The sequence below is a fragment of the Cervus canadensis genome, chromosome 10 (genome assembly GCF_019320065.1).
Source record: "Cervus canadensis isolate Bull #8, Minnesota chromosome 10, ASM1932006v1, whole genome shotgun sequence".
Lineage (NCBI taxonomy): Eukaryota > Metazoa > Chordata > Mammalia > Artiodactyla > Cervidae > Cervus > Cervus canadensis.
In genome coordinates, this window is record NC_057395.1 from 75,505,086 (window position 1) to 75,523,718 (window position 18,633).

The 18,633-nt window shown below is 47.3% G+C and overlaps 1 protein-coding gene across 4 annotated transcripts in view; it reads left to right on the forward strand.

Moving 5' to 3' along the window:
* ARFGEF2 (ADP ribosylation factor guanine nucleotide exchange factor 2) overlaps positions 1-18,633 on the forward strand; it is an 81,832-nt gene that overhangs the window by 10,164 nt on the left and 53,035 nt on the right. For all 4 annotated transcript variants that reach the window (XM_043478812.1, XM_043478808.1, XM_043478810.1 and 1 more), the window contains exons 2-6: positions 2,930-2,960; positions 3,944-4,067; positions 11,742-11,888; positions 12,863-13,042; positions 13,400-13,631. In XM_043478812.1, the coding sequence (XP_043334747.1) occupies positions 2,930-2,960; positions 3,944-4,067; positions 11,742-11,888; positions 12,863-13,042; positions 13,400-13,631 (714 nt within the window). The remainder of the gene's footprint in view (positions 1-2,929; positions 2,961-3,943; positions 4,068-11,741; positions 11,889-12,862; positions 13,043-13,399; positions 13,632-18,633) is intronic.

The window sequence follows — 18,633 nt, forward strand, 5'->3', positions numbered from 1 at the left end:
CGGCTGTTTCATTGGTTGTGGATAAAGAGGAATGGTGATATCAAGAGGGAGAGGGTATTTGAGGAGAGAACGTGATGCACAGTAGTCTCTGGAGAGAGAGAGAGGGTGGGCTTACCCAGCAGTGTCTAGGTATTGCTGTGGTTGGTCGTTGGGGCCTTTAGAGACCTGCCGGCTTTCCCTGCTGTCAGAGGTCGGTCATTGGGTGGAGACTGGTCAGAAGGGGATGGTCATACAAGCTTGGGATTTGGCCAGAAGTTAACACTGAAGGTCAGAGAGCAAGTCAAGCCTATTGTTTGGCAAGGAGAGGAACCAGTCAATCCTAAAGGAAATCATCCCTGAATATTCATTGGAAGGACTGATGCTAAAGCTTCAAAACTTTGGTCACCTGATGCAAAGATCCAACTCATAGGAAAAGACCCTGATGCTGGAAAAGATGGCGGGCAGGAGGAGAAGGGGGCAACAGAGGATGTGATGGTTGGATGGCATCACCAACTCAACGGACATGAGTGTGAGCAAACTCTGGGAGACAGTGAAGGACAGGAAAGCCTGGCGTGCTGCAGTCTTATGGGGTCACAAAGCGTTGGACACGACTTAGCAACTGAAAAATAACAGCAACAAATTACAATCCTGCTAATGGGATCTGTCCTGGAAAAATGAAGAAAGGGAAAGCTGACAAGTAGGCCTAGTCAAATCTGACCGGCCAAAGAAGGGTCCTACCGGGGGCAGTAAGTAGGTCAACTGTGGAAGGACAGGAGGTGGGCAGGTTCAGGGAAGAGATGGAAGTTCCAAACAGGGACAAGATTCAGAGTGTGACCAGCCCCTCCGGGCTGGCTTGGGGGGAGGGCCAGGGATTGAGGGCCTTGTGGATCTGCATAGTGGGGGAGGGGGTGTAGCAGATCTAATGTAGGCGGGGACATGAAGGTTCCAAGGGATGTTGTGGAACCTTGGTGTAGTTGACCAGCGATGGTGTCGTTGAGGTTGGTCATGGTCATTGTTGGACCTAGCCTGGGAGCAGAGCAGAAGAAGGTGAGCTGGTGCCAAAGTCATCGATGAACCAGGAGGTGTGACCTGAGGGGTTCGTCCAGGACAGTGATTCCCAGAAAGCATTTCCCGGGAAGACACCGTGGCCTTGCAGCTGCAGCTGCCGCACCCCGCTCAGGTCTCCCTCCTTTCCAGCCTGTTTGTTTATTGCTGCTAATTGCCCAGCTGGCATTTGGGAGAGCAGGGCCTATTAAAACGCGGGGCAGTAAACCAGAGCAGGTGTGCCCAGCCATCTGCTCCTCCCCTTCCCCCCTCCCTCCGTCTCTGGAGCAGACATCCGGGCTGTGAGTCCCGCAGTGGCGCTTCCTGGCTGTGACCGTGGGCAGTTGACTTCACCTCTCTGGGCCCAGATCCCCCACCTGCACATGGTTAGGAGATGAGTCTCTTGTCTTCCGGAGGTGTAAGGAGGACCAGATGGGTCCATGCCCCTGTGAATGTCAGCTGTTACTGTGATTTGTGTTCCTCTAATTGTCTTCTTTCCCTTGGCTCTCTGCAGTTCACTGATGGCAGTAGAGCCTTTGCACTATTACCGACTCCTGTCTTAAGAGCCAGAGAGCTGACGTTTATTGACCACCTGTGTATGCTTGACGCTGCCTTAGCCATGAACACGGGGTTTCTCAGAAGTTACCCACACCCACCTGCCCTGTTACCGTCTTTGGAGCATATGGAGCTGCTTTTCATCATGCTCGTTTCTTTTAGAGTAGGACATCAAGATTCAGGGAGGTTTAATAACCCACCTGGTGTCATTCAGCTGAGAGAGATCCATGCCAGAACCTAGTTCTGCCGGAATTGCCAACCCGTTTCTTGCCTCTCACCTCACCAGGCTGTGTCATGTTGATTTCTGCAAGCTGGAAGCTTGGCCTCCGGCCTCCTGGGCTGGATTTCCCTGGCCACTGCCGCAGCCTGAGGCCTCAGCTGGAGGAGGCCAAAGCTGCCCCTTCCTGGATTCTGGTCCTGGAGGGGCAGGAACCACACCACGGAGCTCTGTGGGCAGACCCAGTGTGTCACAGGCCTTCTCGTCCTTGAGTGAGATGTTTGATATTAGTCATCCAGATGTTTCTCTTCTGCTTTCTTATGGGTGTAGAAAGAGGACATTGAAAGGTTGGCTCGAAGGTTAAAATTGCCACCTCTTGTAAAGTTCAGTTACTTGGTTTTCACTTCCTAAAAGTCAGTCTAGAATAGAGTTGTCCAGGGAGAGGAAATTTGTCACTCCCAGCACTGTGTTCTGGGGTTGCTAGGATAACTAACACAGTGTCTAGACCACTGGCTCACAAGAGATTGTATAAAGAAGGCTGGCCATTTGGAGGTTATCTGAATACATGGAATTCAGGTAGACCGGCTTCACTGGCCTGCTTTGATAATACCATGAGTCTGCCAAGCGCACCACATAGGAATGCATTCGACTAAGTGGATGTGGGGGAAACCAGCGTGTTTAGATAGGATGTTCTTGTTTCAGTGGCACAAAATCGTGTCCTCCTAGAAATAAGACTCTCTCTTTGAGATCATGATTGCTGAGTGTTGACACTATGTTCATAACCATGTAGCTGATATACCCTCCATGGTAAAGGTTCATAAAATAATTTTAACTTGTAGAAATTATATATATATAAAAAATATAAAATTATATATATAAATTATATACATTAGCACAATAGAAATGTCCTTAATGCTGCTGAACTGTACTTAAAAATAGTTAATGTGGTAAATTTTGTGTTAGCATATTTACCACAATTTTTTTAAATGCTAAAGCAAAAGTATATATACTTACCATAGAAAATGTGGAAAAGAAAGATCATCATCGCCTTACTTAGACAGCTTTCAATATTTTGTTCTGTCTTTTATATACACATTACCTGCTCCTAACATGCCTTTCTTTCTTCCCCACCAGATGAAATTAAAGCAGAAATAGAGAAGCAGAGGTAAGCCTGGGCACCTCCTGGCTGAAGTGCAGTGTGGTGGGAATTGGCGGTGGCCATGGGAACGTCTTTCTCTGCGTGTTTCTCCTGTTTCTGATCCCGGGGGGGGGGTGGGGGCACACACTCTCCCAGCCAGTGCTGGACCCACGTCAGGACTCTGTATCTGTCCGTACTGATGCCAGGTTAAGAGATGACTGGCTAACAACTACATATTGGAGGAGAGGGTGCGTGCATGTGTGTGCTAAGTTGCGTCCGACTCTTTGCGGCCCCATGGACTGTAGGATCCAATCCAACCCAAGGATTGAACCCCGTCTCCTGCATTGCGGGTAGATTCTTTACCCCTGAGCCACCTGGGAAGCCCCAACGGAAGGTTCAGCAGCTCTAACTTGACCTTCCTTGCCCTCTCCTCTGGGGCTTCCCTGGTGGCTCAGTGGTAAAGAATCCACCTGCTAACATAGGACATGCAGGAAGATTCCTTGGAGGAGGGCATGGCAACCCACTCCAGTATCCCTGCCTGGAGAATTCCATGGACAGAGGAGCCTGGCGGGCTATAGTCCATGGGCTCGCAAGAGTTGGACACGAGTCAGTGACTTAACACCAGTAACCACCTTCCCTTGACAGAGGAGGCTAGACCCTGACTCCTGCAGGTCGTGCTTCCTCAGGCAGGAGGACGGCGTGTACTGTTACAGGGCGGCCCCTAATCCTCAGAGTAATGAAGCCGGAGTCCCCCCTTCAGAAATGCAGCTCTGACGTGGCATCCGGGATCCGCGTCCAGGTTGCTGACGAGACAGCCTGTCATCAGAGACCTTGTTTTCTGCGCGTGGTGCCTTGGTGTTTTTTTTCCCTAATGCGTGTCTTTAAACTCTTCCCTGTCTAGCCCCCCAGATGTAGTTTAATTAAATGATTGCAAGTGGTGGGGGCAGGGGGAGTAGCAGAAGCAACTTTTTTTTCATTTCCCCTCCGGCCCTCTCCTGCTTTTCTCCTAGGCTTGGTGCTGCGGCACCACCAAAGGCAAACTTCATTGAAGCTGACAAGTATTTCCTTCCATTCGAGCTAGCTTGCCAGTCCAGGTCCCCTCGGGTGGTCAGCACGTCCCTCGACTGCTTGCAGGTACTGTGTTTCACCTTGGTGGTATACAGGGTGTTCTCGCAGGCTACAGGTGGTCCTTTATCCCAGGAGTCCCCAGCCTCCAGGCCACGGACCCGCCCCTCCTGTCAGATCAGCAGCGACAGGAGACTAGAGCAAAGTGCACAATAAACATAATGCGCTGGAATCATTCTGAAACCATCCTACCCGCTCCCCAGTCCATAGGAGAGCTGTCCTGCATGAAACCGGTCCCTGCTGCGAAAAGGTTGGGGCCCACTGCCACAGGAGCTGTGCTCACCACCCCTGGTACTCACAATGCTCTGAGTTGGTGGATGGAGGGAAGAATGAGAGGTCTGATCTCTTCACCTAAAAAAGGAATTTGATTCCTAGAAGTATTGTGTTGATCTCTCTTGTGTGTGTTTTCCTAAATGAAACTTCTAGCATTGATTGAATTATTGGTACCTATGCAGGCACAGAAGGTGTTTTATGCAGCTTCTTTATTGATGGCATTAATACTCATCAAGTAGAGAGAATCAGCTCACGTTATTTGTGGTGATGGTCTGTGAAGTTGCTGTGAGCACAGAATTAACAAGTCCTAAAGCGTTGTTCATGGACGAACTACAGGACTAGGTTCCTGCAAGCCTCTCCAGCCACCTGGTCATCAGGTTATGAACATACAACCTTATTCTTTGTGGGTTTCTATTTGCATGCTTGCGTACTCAGTTGTGTTCGACTCTGTGACCTTGTGGACTGTAGCCCTCCAGGCTCCTCTGTTCATGGAATTTCCCAGGCAAGAATACTGGAGTGAGTTGCCATTTCCTCCTCCAGGGGATCTTCCTGACCCAAGGATTGAACCCACGTCTCTTGAGTCTCCCTCATTGGCAGGTGGATTCTTTACCACTAAGCCCTCAGGGAAGCTCATGTTTCTGTTTAAAGACACCTTATTTACAACAGACTACATTGTTGATTGATTAGCCTTGAGCTCATGGTCAGCAGCACTGTGACATGTGCCTGAACAAAGCTGATCACACATCCTTTCTCTTTAGGGCACATCCCCGCCTTCTTGTTCTTGGCCACAGTAAGATAGCACTCAGCTCTGTGTATGTGGGCCATTTTAAATGGTGAAATAACCAACAGAAAGGACAAAAATGTGAACACCATGGCACTAAATAGATCACAGAAAAGTTACTGCTTACCGTGAGAGAGCTGAAACAAGGCAGCAGGGCAGCTCCTTGTTTGACCTCAGTTGGGAACTTGACCATCAAGTGATTCATATTTTTCTCTGCACTGTGGGTGTCCACAAATGACCATATTAGTATCCCAAGTACTGATTTGGAACTTACATTTTAGTAAATGAGAGCATTCACAAGTGCAAATCTATGAATGATGAAATTGACTGTATTTAGGGCCACAAGTAGCCTTGTTAGAAATTCCTTTAGACGATGAAGAAGCAGCCGTGCAGAAGTCAGGGTGACTTGTCTAGTGACGTGCAGGTAGTGAGGGACAGAAACAGTGCTACAGCTCGAGCTTCTGAATTTTTGGTCGAGAGTTCTAGAATTTTTCCTGAGGTCTGCTCCTAAAGCTTTGGTTCCCCCAAGAAACATTTATTTTTAACCCCAGTGGGAACCTACAGAAATGAAAAGAGCTTGATAAATTTTTAAAAAATACAGTGGAGCAATACACAGTTCACTAGTACTTTCTAGAGCAGGAATAGGGAATAGGTTCTGTATAATGATTGCTTAGAAGCTGCGTTGAAAAATTATCTGGAGCCTCATCTGGGTTTCTTTAGAACGTGCCACAAGTGACTGGGTATGACTGCTGAGACACAGGGCTGCCAAGTGGAGGTGGGCACGCCACACTTTTGGCATCTCTAGTCTAATATTTACTCTATTAATCTCTCTTCTTTGCTGTAGCTATACTTGAAAATTGATGACAGTTTCTTCACAGAAGCAGCTCTTCCAAATGAAAAGCCATTTTCTCATTCAATATAATTCTGTATAGATTGTCCTGTGTGAAGCATGTCATCAGCCAAGAATTTTCAAATGCCAGGCCCAAATCCTACTTCTAGCCCAAAATATTTGTTGCTCTGAACATTTTCTGAGGAAAATTTGGCTTAAGTTTAATTTTCATTGTTTTGTCCTCATATTAGGGTTTAGTTTGGAAGCTGGTGCCGATAGTTACCATTATTGATGTGCTAAACAACAGCTAACGTCTTGAGCACTCAGCCTGTGCTGGGCCCCGTGCTAAGAGCTTTATCCCCATCTTTGTGTTTAATCTTCCCAACAACTGTCTGAGCTTCTTACCCTTATCCTCATTTTTGAATGAATGAAACTGAGTCTTAGAGAATAAAGTGTCCAGCCCTGCCAAGTTCCTCCAGCCAGGCATGATGGGATTGGGTGGGCGTCTAGGACTTGTTTACTCCAAGCCTGTGTTTTTAATCAGGGGTCCTTAAACTATCAGTTCAGTCAGTTCAGTTACTCAGTCGTGTCTGACTCTTTGTGACCCCATGAACCGCAGCACTCCAGGCCTCTGTCCTGGAGTTTACCAACTCCCGGAGTTTACTCCAACTCCTGTCCATTGAGTTGGTGATGCCATCCAACCATCTCATCCTCTGTCGTCCCCTTCTCCTCCCGCCTTCAGTCTTTCCCAGCATCAGGGTCTTTTCCAGTGAGTCAGCTCTTTGCATCAGGTGGCCCAAGTATTGGAGTTTCAGCTTCAGCATCAGTCCTTCCAATGAATATTCAGGACTGATTTCCTTTAGGATGGACTGGTTGGATCTCCTTGCTGTCCCAGGGACTCTCAAGCGTCTTCTCCAACACCACAGTTCAAAAGCATCGATTCTTCGGCACACAGCTTTCTTATAGTCCAACTTTCACATCCGTATATAACTACTGGAAAAACCATAGCCTTGACTAGATGAACCTTTGTTGGCAAAGTAATGTCTCTGCTTTTTCGTATGCTGTCTGGGTTAGTCATAGCTTTTCTTCCAAGGAGTAAGCGCCTTTTAATTTCATGGCTGCAATCACCATCTGCAGTGATTTTGGAGCCCCCCAAAATAAAGTCAACCACTCTTTCCCCATCTATTTTCCATGAAGTGATGGGACCGGATGCCATGATCTTAGTTTTCTGAATGTTGAGTTTTAAGCCTACTTTTTCACTCTCCTCTTTCACTTTCATCAAGAGGCTCTTTAGTTCTTCTTCTCTTTCTGCCATAAGGGTGGTGTCATCTGTGTATCTGAGGTTATTGATATTTCTCCCAGCAATCTTGATTCCAGCTTGTGCTTCTTCCAGCCCAGCGTTTCTCATGATGTACTCTACATACAAGTTAAATAAGCAGGATGACAATATATAGCCTTGATGTACTCCTTTTCCTATTTGGAACCAGTCTGTGCAAATCTGGCTTGCATCCTGCTTTGGTGAATAAAAGTTCTATTGGAACATAGCTGCCTTAATCTGTTTAGACTGATGTAGCAGAATAATACAGACAAGAGACATTTATTTCTCGCAGGTTTCTGGAGGTTGGGGGGCCCATGACAAGGGGCCAGCTGGTTGAGTTCCTGGTGAGCCCTCGTCCTGGTTTGTAGATGGCAGGTTGTCACTGTGTCCTCAGGTGGCAGACAGAGCGAGCCAGGAGTCTGGTCTCTTCTCTTTGACGTTTGTTTGACTGCGCTGGCTCTTAGTTTCAGCACGCTGGTCTTGGTTGTGTCATGTACATCTTTGGTGGCAGCGTGTAGGCTCCAGTTGTGGCGCACAGGCTCCAGAGTGTGGGCTCAGTAGTTGTGACATGCAGGCTAGGTTGCTCCACAGCATGTGGGATCTTAGTACCCCGACCACAGATCAACCTATGTACCCTGCATCGCAAGGCAGATTGTTAACCGTTGACCACCAGGGAAGTCTCTTCTCATCGGGCATTAATCCATTGTGAGGACCCCACTCTCATGGCCTCATCCAGATTTAATCACCTCCACAAGACCCTCCCTCTGACTACCATCACATGGAGGGTTAGGACTTCAGTTGGGGAAACACAAGCATTCAGTTCATGACAACAGCTGGGCCCTTTTGTTGGCTGCTTTCCATCTACTACAGCTGAGTTGAAGAGTTGGAACGGAGACCGTATGACCTGCAAAGCCTGAATGTTTAGCAGGTGGTCCTCTATAGAAAAAGGTTGCTGACCTCCACTCTTTGCTATTAGCCTGTACTTCTGGCCTCTTTCATTATAAACAGTCTGTTTTCCTAGAAATGGTCTTTGTTCTGAAACTCAGTGTACATGCGAGTATGATTTCTGGTGGAAACGCTGACATCCTGCTTTGCTTCAGCAACTTGAGTTACAGTACCTGTCTTGATGCTTTTGGCGTATGGTTAGCTCTTTTTTACATTGGAAGTTCTCTGTGATGTAGTAGGTACACCAGGATTTCTTTGCTTAGTATTCAAAATGTGTTGTCCTTTTTATGACATTAAAAAGTGGCTAGGTGCTCCCGGGAATACTGAATGAAAAAAAAAAAATGATTTCCTCTTGGGGTTTGTCCTTGCATAGCCTGTTCAACTGGCTTTTCCGGGTGTGGGCGCGGTGACTTCTGCCTTGGAAGTGGAGGGCCAGTGTCCAGGAGGAAAGGTTGGTTTGGTCAGGGTTGAAGCCAGCTGTGGGTGCATCCGTATTGTGCCCTGGGCGTTTTAAGGCGTCCCTTTTTTAGCCTGGAAAGTTGAGGGGGTAGCAGAGATGCTTCGGGTTTGGTTTGCTACAAGTACAGAGCTCAGCATTCCCTTTCCCCCCCGGAGAAGGCTTCCCTTGTTCTCACTTCTCCCAAGTGATAAAGATCCTTTCCTTCAGCACCTGGTCTCTACACGCTACCCTAAGGCCAGGACCTGGGGGAGAGAGAACTAGTTCAATCTTGTCTAAACTAGTTAGTGATCTCCAGGTTTTTCTGGGCATAGACCAACCACAGAAATTATTTTTGAGAATATTCACTCACAGTATTTCTTCAATTATAAGATTATATACACATGCTACTGTTATTACATTACATACATTATAAACCATACAAAAATAGACCTTTAAAAGAGTAAGATAAAAAGTAGATAGAAATAGAGTTCTAATATTTTCTTTCTACATAAAGCTGTGGGAAACCACTGATCTAAGCTACCTGGTTCGTATCACAAGCATTATCTTTTAGCTTTTATTTCTAAAAGAAGTTGTTTGTTTTAATGCTTATTTTAAAATCAATGTGTAATAATATGTGTTGTACATGACTACATTCTCTGTTAGAAATTTCTTTTAGAACTATATAGATAAGGCTGAAGTCCCTTAGACCACTGGCCCCAGACCCAGTTGCCTGTTTTGATGTTGAATTCTTTTTTTTCTAAACATAAATGGTACCATTTATGATACCATTTTCCTGTAGAGGACTGCATGCTAAATATTTAGGCTTTTTGCGGGTCATATAGTCTCCATTCCAACTCTTCGACTCAGCCATAGTAGCTGGAAATGATATCATATACCGTTCATACTTGTATAGATTTTTCTATGGCCTACTTTTTACAACATTGGTTTTAATGTCTGTTAAAACACCCCATGCAAGTAGAGGGCATTCCTGATAAATGATATGCTACCATTTTTATTTACTCCTCCTCCTCTTGAGACTTCCCAGATGGCTCATCCGCCTGCTAGTGCCGAGACACAGCAGACGTGGGTTCGATCCCTGGATCGAGAAGAGCCCCTGGAGAAGGAGATGGCAACCCACCCCAGTTTTCTTGTCAGGGAAATTACATCGGCAGAGGAGCCTGGCGGGTTACAGTCCATGGGGTCACAGACGAGTCAGATATGACTTAGCAGCTAAACAATAACAACCGCAGGGCTGCCCTCACAGGAAGCCAGCCTGTGGAGCAGTGATGAGAGGGAATGAGCCAAAGGGTATCTGGACTTGTTCTTCAGAAACACACGAGGGGCCTCCCTGGCAGCCAGTGGTTACGACCCTGCACTCCATAGCACGGGGTGCAGGTTGGATCCCTGGTCAGGAACATGAGATCCCACATGGGCTGACAGGGCCACAAGTAAATAAAACCCAAAACCACACTGGAGCAGCTCCCTGCCTCCGTCCGAGCTCCCCGAGCTTGATCTTGGGCCCACGGTGTGTGCAGGCCTCTCCTGCTCCCTCGGCCCAGCAGTGCCATATTTCTGCTCTCGGCCTCTCTCTCTCAACCGGTTTTTCTTCCTGTGTGTTGAACGGTGGTGCTTTTGAGGCTAATAATGAGGAAAAGCCAATGAGAAGTGGCGTGAGGCCTCGGCGGGGGGCATGTCTGCGTGTCGCAGGGGCCGTGGCCCTGTGATCGCCTTGGGAGCTGTGTCACTCCAGGCAGGCAGATAAAGAATGTGACACGCCAGAAACCAAAAGGATAAAGAACAGAGCAGCATCTGTCAGAGTCTTTACTAAGTTGCTGGAAGCAGAGGGTGCCTTAGAGTTCATGGACCCCAGAGGGGCTATAGCAGATGTGTGGTTCCTTTTTATTCAGTCAGCCGTCAGGACAACCTGGACTGGGAGAAAAACATTGTTTCCTGGGCTCTACCTGACCAACCTGGTCAAGCACGTCTGCATTGAGGTCCAGGAATCTCTTATCTGTCACAGGCTCGCTCTCTGATGCTGAATATCAACCTGGCTTTGAAACCATCCTGACCTTTGAGTTCCCTTCCAGCTCTCAGATTGTCCCTGACGAAATCCAGGTCAGGAGGGAGGTGGCCCGTGTCCAAACTGATCCATCATCTGACCCCGAGGGCACAGCCCGGACAGCCTCTTGTCTCTTCAGCAGCATGGGTGACACACAGTTTGATACCGTTGGTGCAGAATTCGTTGCGGGTTTTTACTTTAATTTTTGGAATGGAAAATGCACGGGCATGATGCACCGTTCAGAAAGAGTGAAAGCCTGAGCCGCAGTGTGTCTTAGTCCTGCTCCTGCTCACAGCTGCTTAGTTTCCCTGAGCTCAAGCAAAACTTGTTATCATTAGTTTTTATGCATCTTGCCTTTTGGTGGTGGGTGGGGTGGAAGGTTTTTTTAACAGCTTGAGATATGGTTCAGATGCATACAGTTCACCTGTCTGAGGTATACAATTCCGTGACTTTCGTATATTGACGGAGTTGTGCAGCCATATTAGAGACCATCTTTATCCTCGGAAAGAAGCCCCATATTTGCTCATTGTTGCCGTCACTTCCTATTTCCCCGGAATCCCCCAGCTCTAGGCAGTTGCTAACGACTTCTATCTTTGTTATATATAGTTTTTAATTCCTCCTTTTTTTTTAAAATTTATTTGGCTGTGGCGGGTCTTAGTTGCAGCATATGGGATCTAGTTCCCCAAGCAGGGATGGAACCCAGGCCCCCTGCTGCGTTAGGAGCCAGGAGTCTTAACCACTGGACCACTAGGGAAGTCCCTAACTCCTCCATCTTCCACAGAAGTGGTTGTGCACTGGGGCCATTCTGCACATGCATTTTCCCCCGGCCACTCTCAGCGTCATGGGCTCTTCTGCCGTCAGGAGTCAGCCCAGATAATGCGCTTTTGGGGTAACCATTTCCCCTGCACCCAGGGGGAGCAGAGGGATCTCTGGGAACCGGAAGTTAAAGGCCAAACCTACCGCCTGCCTCTTAACTGCTGTGGATGGCCTCAGCCTTGGCCAGGCAGAAAATTCTCACATCTGTACTTTCTGTGTTTAGAAACTCATCGCTTATGGGCACATCACCGGCAACGCCCCTGACAGTGGCGCCCCCGGCAAGCGGTTGATTGACAGGATCGTGGAAACCATTTGCAACTGTTTTCAAGGCCCTCAGACCGATGAAGGAGTTCAGTTACAAATCATTAAGGTATTTCTGTCTGCCTGTCTAGTCTGGACTTTAAATGAGACAACTCATCCCCTTTGGGAATTTGAATTTCTGATTTACCTTGTGTTAGTTGTCTCAGGAGGCACTGAGCTAGAGCAGAAATATGTAAGCATCACTTAGATCTTTTGTGAAGTGTCAGAACTGATTAGCATGGACCAAAACAGAAGAGCAGAAACAGGTGTGTTTTCAAAGTAAATAGTTCCGCTAATAATCACGTAAATTGCTTGTGAATTAGATTGACTTGAAATCCTCTACTCTCTCCTCTTCAATTTCTGGATTCCCGGACTGCCATTTCTCAGCAGGTCCTGTGTTGATGCTTTTATCACCGGTTTGCCCCTGTCCCTTTGTCCTCCCATCCCATCATCCTTTCCATTTCTGCTGCCAGAAATGGTTTGGCGTGGGATGGTCCCGTCTGCTTGTCAGAACCAGTCAGGATAGATGTGGTCAATGTTTCAAATCCTAAGTTCTGGACATGTTAGCTTTGTGAGGGACAGTTCTGTGCTAGCTGAAAGCTAGCTCCTTAAAGCTTCCTTGAAAATCCACCAGGGAACTGGGAAGCTGATCCCCCCACCCCACCCCACCCTGCACCTCCTGCATCAAAACATGTATATTTTGTGATCGATGTATGTGAGATCAGGTTGGAGCGTTTTCCCTCCTGAGAGAAGTATCTGTTTTTTTGGCTTTTTAAAAAGTAAGCTGGTAGAGAGCACACTTCAACACAGTTCAGTTACTTCACATAACTTGGGTTCTATGGAGTTAATAAGTGTGTTTAAACTTTTTTGAACTTGGAGCAGCAGGGACTTGGCTCTTGATACTAATTATCCAGTTTAGCTCACAGAGCCATCTTCTTAAACCAAACCAAATAAAAGCAAAGGGAAACCTTGTAGAAAAGTTGGGCTCTGAGAGGATGGGCAGTGGGCGCTCCTGAAGATGAAAGTTTTGGATTTTTGTTTCAGGCTCTTCTCACTGCGGTCACATCCCCGCACATTGAAATTCATGAGGGCACTATCCTGCAGACAGTCAGGACATGTTACAATATCTATTTGGCCAGCAAAAATCTCATCAATCAAACCACCGCCAAGGCTACCCTGACTCAGATGCTGAACGTCATTTTCACCCGCATGGAAAACCAAGTGGTGAGTGGTAGCAGTTACCAGCTGCTGTGGGTGGGACACCATCCCATGCTGTGAAGTCTTTGCTGTGTGGCCTCGGTGCCTGGTGAAGAGTCTTAGCATCCTGTAATTAATCCCTTCTTCCTCTGAATTCTCTGCACTCTGTTTTTGTCCTTGTTTTAAAAAGCAGAGAGAGAATCTCGATGGGTTTTGAAATTTGCATTCCAGATTTGCTGTGAGTTTGTTGAAGGAATTGATTTCCTTTTTTAAATTCTGTCCTTCTGTTTGGATATTCTTTATGCAACAGGCTGGCTTTTTTTTCTGTTCCTTATCAAAATGCTGGATCCTTTTAGACTGAATCCCTTTTTCGTTGCCTTTCAGTTGCAGGAGGCCAGAGAATTGGAAAAACCAATCCATTCGAAACCCCAGTCCCCTGTGATCCAAGCTGCAGCAGTGTCCCCAAAGTTCAATCGTTTGAAGCAGAGCCAGGCACAGAGCAAACCAGCGACTCCTGAAAAGACAGATTTAAGCAATGGCGAGCACGCCGGGAGTGGTTCCGCGGCAATCGCAGAGAACGGACACGCCCCCAGAGAGAGGGGCCCGTCGCGCTCAGGTAGGGCCCCTGCGCCGCCCCGTCCCGCAGCGACCGTGTCGTCTTCATCCGGGGGGCTGCTGAAGGAGTGGTCTGGCGTCATGGCAGGAAACCTCCGGTAGCTCTTCTATTTCTGGGCCTCCCCCTTGACTTCCCCTTTGCTTTTCTCTTACGAAACACAACCCAAGAGGCAGTGTCTCAGATCCCGTTGTTAGTTGTGAGTGTCTTTGGTTTTTTTTTTTGGTGGGGGGGGTTGTTCCTGGAATATATCTAGCTACTGCTGTTTGATGTCAACTGTAGTGCCGTGGGTTCAGTTTGGAGTGCTCGTCTCCCGGGAGGTAATCGTTTGGGTGGTCAAGCATTTAATGTCTGTTTCACTTGCCAGAGGAGGATACGGACATCATCTGTCACATATACACAGGCTCTCTGCCCACTTATGGGCAGTTTATGGACGTCTATTTATGGACGTCTTAGAAAGGAGCCAGAAGGTGGGGGGTGGATTCACAGAGAAACAGATACACAGCTCTGTCTTCTTCTGAGACCAAGTACACCACTACGTGGTTGTGTTTGCTTTTTTAAAGGAAAGTGACCTTCCATACCTGATGATAGTCTTGAAGTAAATAAAACATTAGGCATGAAATTTTTGAATTGGGTTGTCACATAAGATTATTTTTTAATATTTACCTCTCTTTCGCTGTGCAATTTGTGCAAACAAAATCCTAAATTCTAAAATTTTACAAGAACGTACTTTACTCCCAAGTGATTGCTGCCAAATAATTTTTCACTCTAGCTGATGCTTCTACAACAAAGTGTCTGACCTGCCTTTATATCTTCTTCTGCCCCATTATTGGCAGTGAGGTCTGTTGGTGGTATGTTCGCTACCAGAGCCCATACTTGAGCAGTTTTTTGTTCCTCTGTAATTTACCAGAGCTTGGCATGGGTAGGAAGAGACCCAGTGTTGTTGCGGGAATGTTGTTCTGTATCAGTTCACCCAGGGCAAGGATCAGAGAGAAAGGTGCCCCGGAGAACCACGCGTGGCTTGGGTGAACACTGTGGGCCGCTCAGTGTCACGTGTCTTGGAAGGTGTTCAGAAAGTCCTGACCCACCTTCTGTATCTGTGTTCATCTTTGCCTTATTAACTCTCAGAGCAAGGAGCAGGCAGGTTTTTACTGGAACCTTTATCAGACTGTGACCAATCAACAAATATTAATATTTAAACACACTGTAGTGAGCGTAACCGTGCAGATGGAAAAGCAGGTCTTCCTAAGCCACATGAAAGTGCTTCCACTGCAGCCCATTTTCCACTCAGCAGCCAAAGTGATCTTTTAAAAGCGTGGATTAGATCAGGACCTCCCTCTGCTTAAACCCCTTTGGTAGTTTCCCATCCTGTCCCATTCATGGTGACGTCTGTGCCTGCCCCATCTCCACGACACCCAAGGCCCTGTGTGTGCCGCCCCACCCCCCTCCCTGTTCCGTTCCTCCGCTTCCTTTCCCCTGTTTGTTACGGGATGTGCAGGTGGTGGTTCTGGTTCTTGAAAACGCAGTGCTTGCTCTTGGTACCTTGGCACCTACATCCCTTCCTTACCCCGCCTTTGTCTTCAGGTCTCATTTCTAACTGACCCCCTCTCTGAAGCTCCCCATCACTCTGTCCCATCACCCTCTCTTATTTTCCTCATGGATCACTACTCCAGATCACTGAAGAGTTTGTCTTCACTTGTTCCTGGCCTGAGGCATCGGCCACCCTGTTCACCACAATATTCCCAACACCTGGTCTGGTGCCTAGGACACATACTCAGTAAATACCTTTTTTACTGAATGGAGTTGGGGGGCGGGGGGGGGGGTGGGATTTGATTTCTAGAATATGGTTTTACAGAAACCCAGGAACCTAAAATTCTGTTCTAACACAGAATGCTTTACACTTAGCATATTGCTGTGGATTATGTTGCCACAAGGCATAATACACCCCATGAGGCTTCTCCCAAGATCGTGGGCATCAGAGTGCCTGTAGGAATCAGACCACAAACCTGCAAGCGGTAGTTCAGAGTGGAGGTGCACCGTCGCCCTTGAGAGGGACAGGCCTCCAGTTGTCCAGATGTGGCTCTAAAGAAAGAACGAGGCCTTCAGGAGAACCGGATGAGGCGCCTGGGAGGAAGGGGAGCCTGAGAGGCAGGTGGCAGAGCTTGCTGGCCGACAGACACAGCGCCCTGGGCTCGAGTCCAGGCTGCCGAGACTCCTGGGGGCTCCAGTGCCTCTGTGACCAAGATGACCTGTCCAGCGCTCCACTTGGTTCCCTCCCGTGGCCTGGCCCCAGGCAGTCACTGAGCCAGGTGTGGGCCTTGCTACCTGGGTGCTCCACATACGTTGTCCTACTTCAGTGGGAACCCTCCCCGGCCTTCCTGAGATAATGTGCCTCCCAGTGGAATTTGTGTGGATGACAGCTCAGCAGCAAACCAGAGGATCTTCCTCCCCTTGGCAGTTTTCCACCCCAGGTTGATAAATTGATAATCCGTCAGTCTTATCAGCCTGTGCAAGAAGTGGATCAGATTGCTCTTTGTAAATTCACAAAATGAGATCTTTGAACCTGCAACATGCTAGCTTACCTTAAGGCATGGCCAACAGGGTTCCCTAGGGACCTCACCCCATTTGTCCATTCACAGTCCTCCAAAGACCCAGCTGTTCTTGTCAGTTATTTTGAAAACAGGTTTATTGAAATTCAGTTCTGTAAATTCACCTGTTTAAAACATACAGTTCAGTTCTTTGTAGTATGTTGACACAGTTGAGCAACAATCACCACAATCCGTTTTAGATCATTTTTATCACACCCAGAAGAAGCCCTGTACCCAAGAACAGTCACTTCCTGTTTTATCTTTATTTTTAAGACTCTTACTTTTTAACTCCCAGTGTTAGACTTAAGCATTGACACACGTGTACAACTAATATGTTATGTAGTATTGTAGGTACACAGTTACCAGTGTGCTCACAGATGTCTTCGCTCATCTTTTTGTCTTGCATCCCATTCATTAAGGGAAAAACAGCCCAACAACATACCAAGCCTGCAGCTCCTCTGATGAAACATATTCATCAGGCTGCTAATTTTTGCGTGTTGATTGTGTACAGGGGGCTTCGGAATGTTTAGTAGAGATTAGACCCTGTCATCACAATTCTATTAAATCATAGCATCAGAGAATGTTGGAAATAGGAACTTAGAAATACCTAGACACGTGAGACATGTGTTGACCAAATCATGGTCTAGACGAGATGATTTTAGATGGCTCATAGGTGAATGGTTTTTAATAGTTATACATTTGTTCTAGCATGCATTAAGAAAGTGTGATTAGTGTTTGAAGCCTTTGTTTTGTGAATATTAATTATTGCTTACAGTGAGTTAAAGAGCACTGTTACATATATATGTAATATAATAAATGGTGCATGAAATGGCAAAAATTATGAAGGTTGTGTGAGAACGACTGAAGTATAGGTGTTGTAGCCACGCGTTCCGGGAAACAGACTCACTCAGAAGGACAGTGCAGCTAGTGGAAGGCAGTTTATTACACCTGCGGGCCCAAGGCAGAGTCTCCTCTTGGCCAAGGACCCCGACCAGTTTTTGTGAAAACCTTATATACCCTAAGTGTATAAGGTTCTCTGAAACTAGTCTGAACAAAGGAAAAACAAAAATACGATCAAAGTTAACCCGTGATTCATATGCCTTAAGCCTAGGTAGCCAACAGTGGGCAATTATCAATAGGCTTGTGGTCATACCCCAATAAGCATAATAGAGTGTATGATTCTATTTGGTTACACAGATAATTAGGGTATTCCTTTAGGTGATAGAGAGCCCTGGGGCTCTTCCTTCTGGGGACCTGGTTTTCCAGTTGGTATGTCGTTTCCATAGATACTGGGCATATATCTCAGAGTCCACAGTCCGGCCCAAGACGGAGTCCTGCTTTCAAGATAGAGCCTGTTCTGTTTCCTCCTTCATAGGTAACACTGATCTAGACTGAATCGTCTTATTTAGATGAAGAAACAGGTTTAGAAGATTTTGCCTGTGACTGAGGGCTTTTCCAACCTCCATTCAGGTTCTTCTTGCCCTCTAAGAAGAGCATTTGCTGTTGTTTGCTCGCTCAGTTGTGTCCGACTCTTTTGCAACCCTGTGGACTACAGCCCGCCAGGCTCCTCTGTCCATGGGATTGCCCAGGAAAGAATTCTGGAGGGGACTGCCATTCCTTCTCCGGGGATCTCCCTGACCCAAGGCTCGAACTCCTGCCTTCTGCACTGAAAACCAGATTTATCAGCCCCATGAGTTTAGTGCTCTCCAGCGTGCAGGCTGGCGCATGAGTCTGGGCTCACTGAGGTCACTCCTTTGATGTGTGTCTCGGCGCTCTGGCTCCAGTCCGCTGTGTGTTCTACCCTGCGTCCCCTCAGGGAGTGCCCATTGCGGGGTGGCTGAGGGCTCCACGACCTTCGTCTCCACCATGAGCTCCCTCAGGGCCTACCGCAGAGGGTGTCTGCAGTGGTTTGATGGCTGCAGCATCCTTTGTTTACTGATCTCCTGTGTGGGGCAGCATTTTTCTTTCACTTGGGGTAAGTGCCCGATGGAAAAGAAAACACTTCTTGTTGCTTCTCCAGGACCAAAGGCAGAAAATCATGGCCTGATTGGAAAATCGTTGTTGAAGAAGCATTTAAAGGGTTATTTTGGTTTTGTTTAACATCATGGCCCTTAATATTTACTTCCAGAAGACTAGTTGAGTGCTTGTTTACTGATTCTCCCAGAACTAGTTTTCTACCAAAACAACTGGTAGCGAGCCTTCTCCACTTAAACAGTTACTCTTCTCAACTATCACATGAGAAATCTCATGCTAAGTTCTGGGTTTACACTGTGGGAAAAGGAAGCAGCCAAAGGCACACCGTTTACCAAGGCTCTGGGTACATGAGGTGAAGGGGCAAGATGACGCTGCCCCTTTTGTTCTGTCAGAAGCCACAGATGGATAATACCCAGCTGCTGCCTGCAGCCCGGGTGGTGGAG